We start from the raw sequence: 748 nt of genomic DNA on the forward strand, positions 1-748 counted from the left end.
TCTCTCTCTCTCTCTCTCTCTCTCTCTCTCTCTCTCTCTCTCTCTCTCTCTGTCTCTCCCTCCATCCCAATGACTTCCCGCTCTCTCCATCCCTCCCTCCCTTCCTCCCCCTATCTCCTCACCTCCCCATCTGCCATTCTCTTCCCTCTCCTCTCCTCTGGCTTCCCCCTGCCTCTCATGTGCTTTTCCTACGATGATGTAACCAATTGTTTCCTTTACAGGATGAACTATCGCAGCGGCTGGCCAAGCTCAGGCAGATGGAGTAGATACAGGGAGTATGACCGAGTGCTGATAAAAACATTGAGATAAGGCCTAAGATAAAATATTGCTTGTTTCCCCTTTACCGACCGACTCGCCAAAACGCCGCTACTCGACACATTTTATTGGCCGATTAAAACAAAACAAAAATTATTTCGTTTCGCCCAAAAAAAATAATCAAATTCGTTCCGCAAAAATATATACACAAAACAGAACATACAATATACATACACACATCTTGTCAAAACGAAATAAAAAAGATTTTTCACCTACCTACCTACCTACTCGGTACCCTGAGAGGCAAGTAGGTAAAGGGGAAACAAACAATTTTTTAAGGGTGGCCCAGGACAGTCCTCCCACCTCTCCCTCTCTCTCCTATCTCAAGAAGATGAGGTAAGCAGAGAGAGAGGGTGGGGTTAGCGCCTTGTCTGATGTTGTGCACACATGCAGCCATGATTAAAACGCAGCCGGGGGACACCGCCACTGTCGT

At 46.8% G+C, this 748-nt stretch overlaps 1 protein-coding gene across 2 annotated transcripts in view; it reads left to right on the forward strand.

Annotated features, from left to right (window-relative positions):
- Positions 1-442, forward strand: part of LOC106815702 (charged multivesicular body protein 1b-like) — a gene marked incomplete at its 5' end in the record, with an annotated part of 1449 nt that extends 1007 nt beyond the window's left edge. Inside the window, 2 exon segments of one of the 2 annotated variants that reach the window (XM_014820203.1) lie at positions 222-275; positions 311-355. In XM_014820203.1, coding sequence (XP_014675689.1) covers positions 222-266 — 45 coding nt within the window. 2 annotated transcript variants of the gene reach the window in all.
- Positions 443-748: the final 306 nt, after the last annotated feature.

This window comes from Priapulus caudatus, unplaced genomic scaffold (assembly GCF_000485595.1).
Source record: "Priapulus caudatus unplaced genomic scaffold, Priapulus_caudatus-5.0.1 Scaffold1179, whole genome shotgun sequence".
NCBI classification, from domain to species: Eukaryota; Metazoa; Priapulida; class Priapulimorpha; order Priapulimorphida; family Priapulidae; genus Priapulus; species Priapulus caudatus.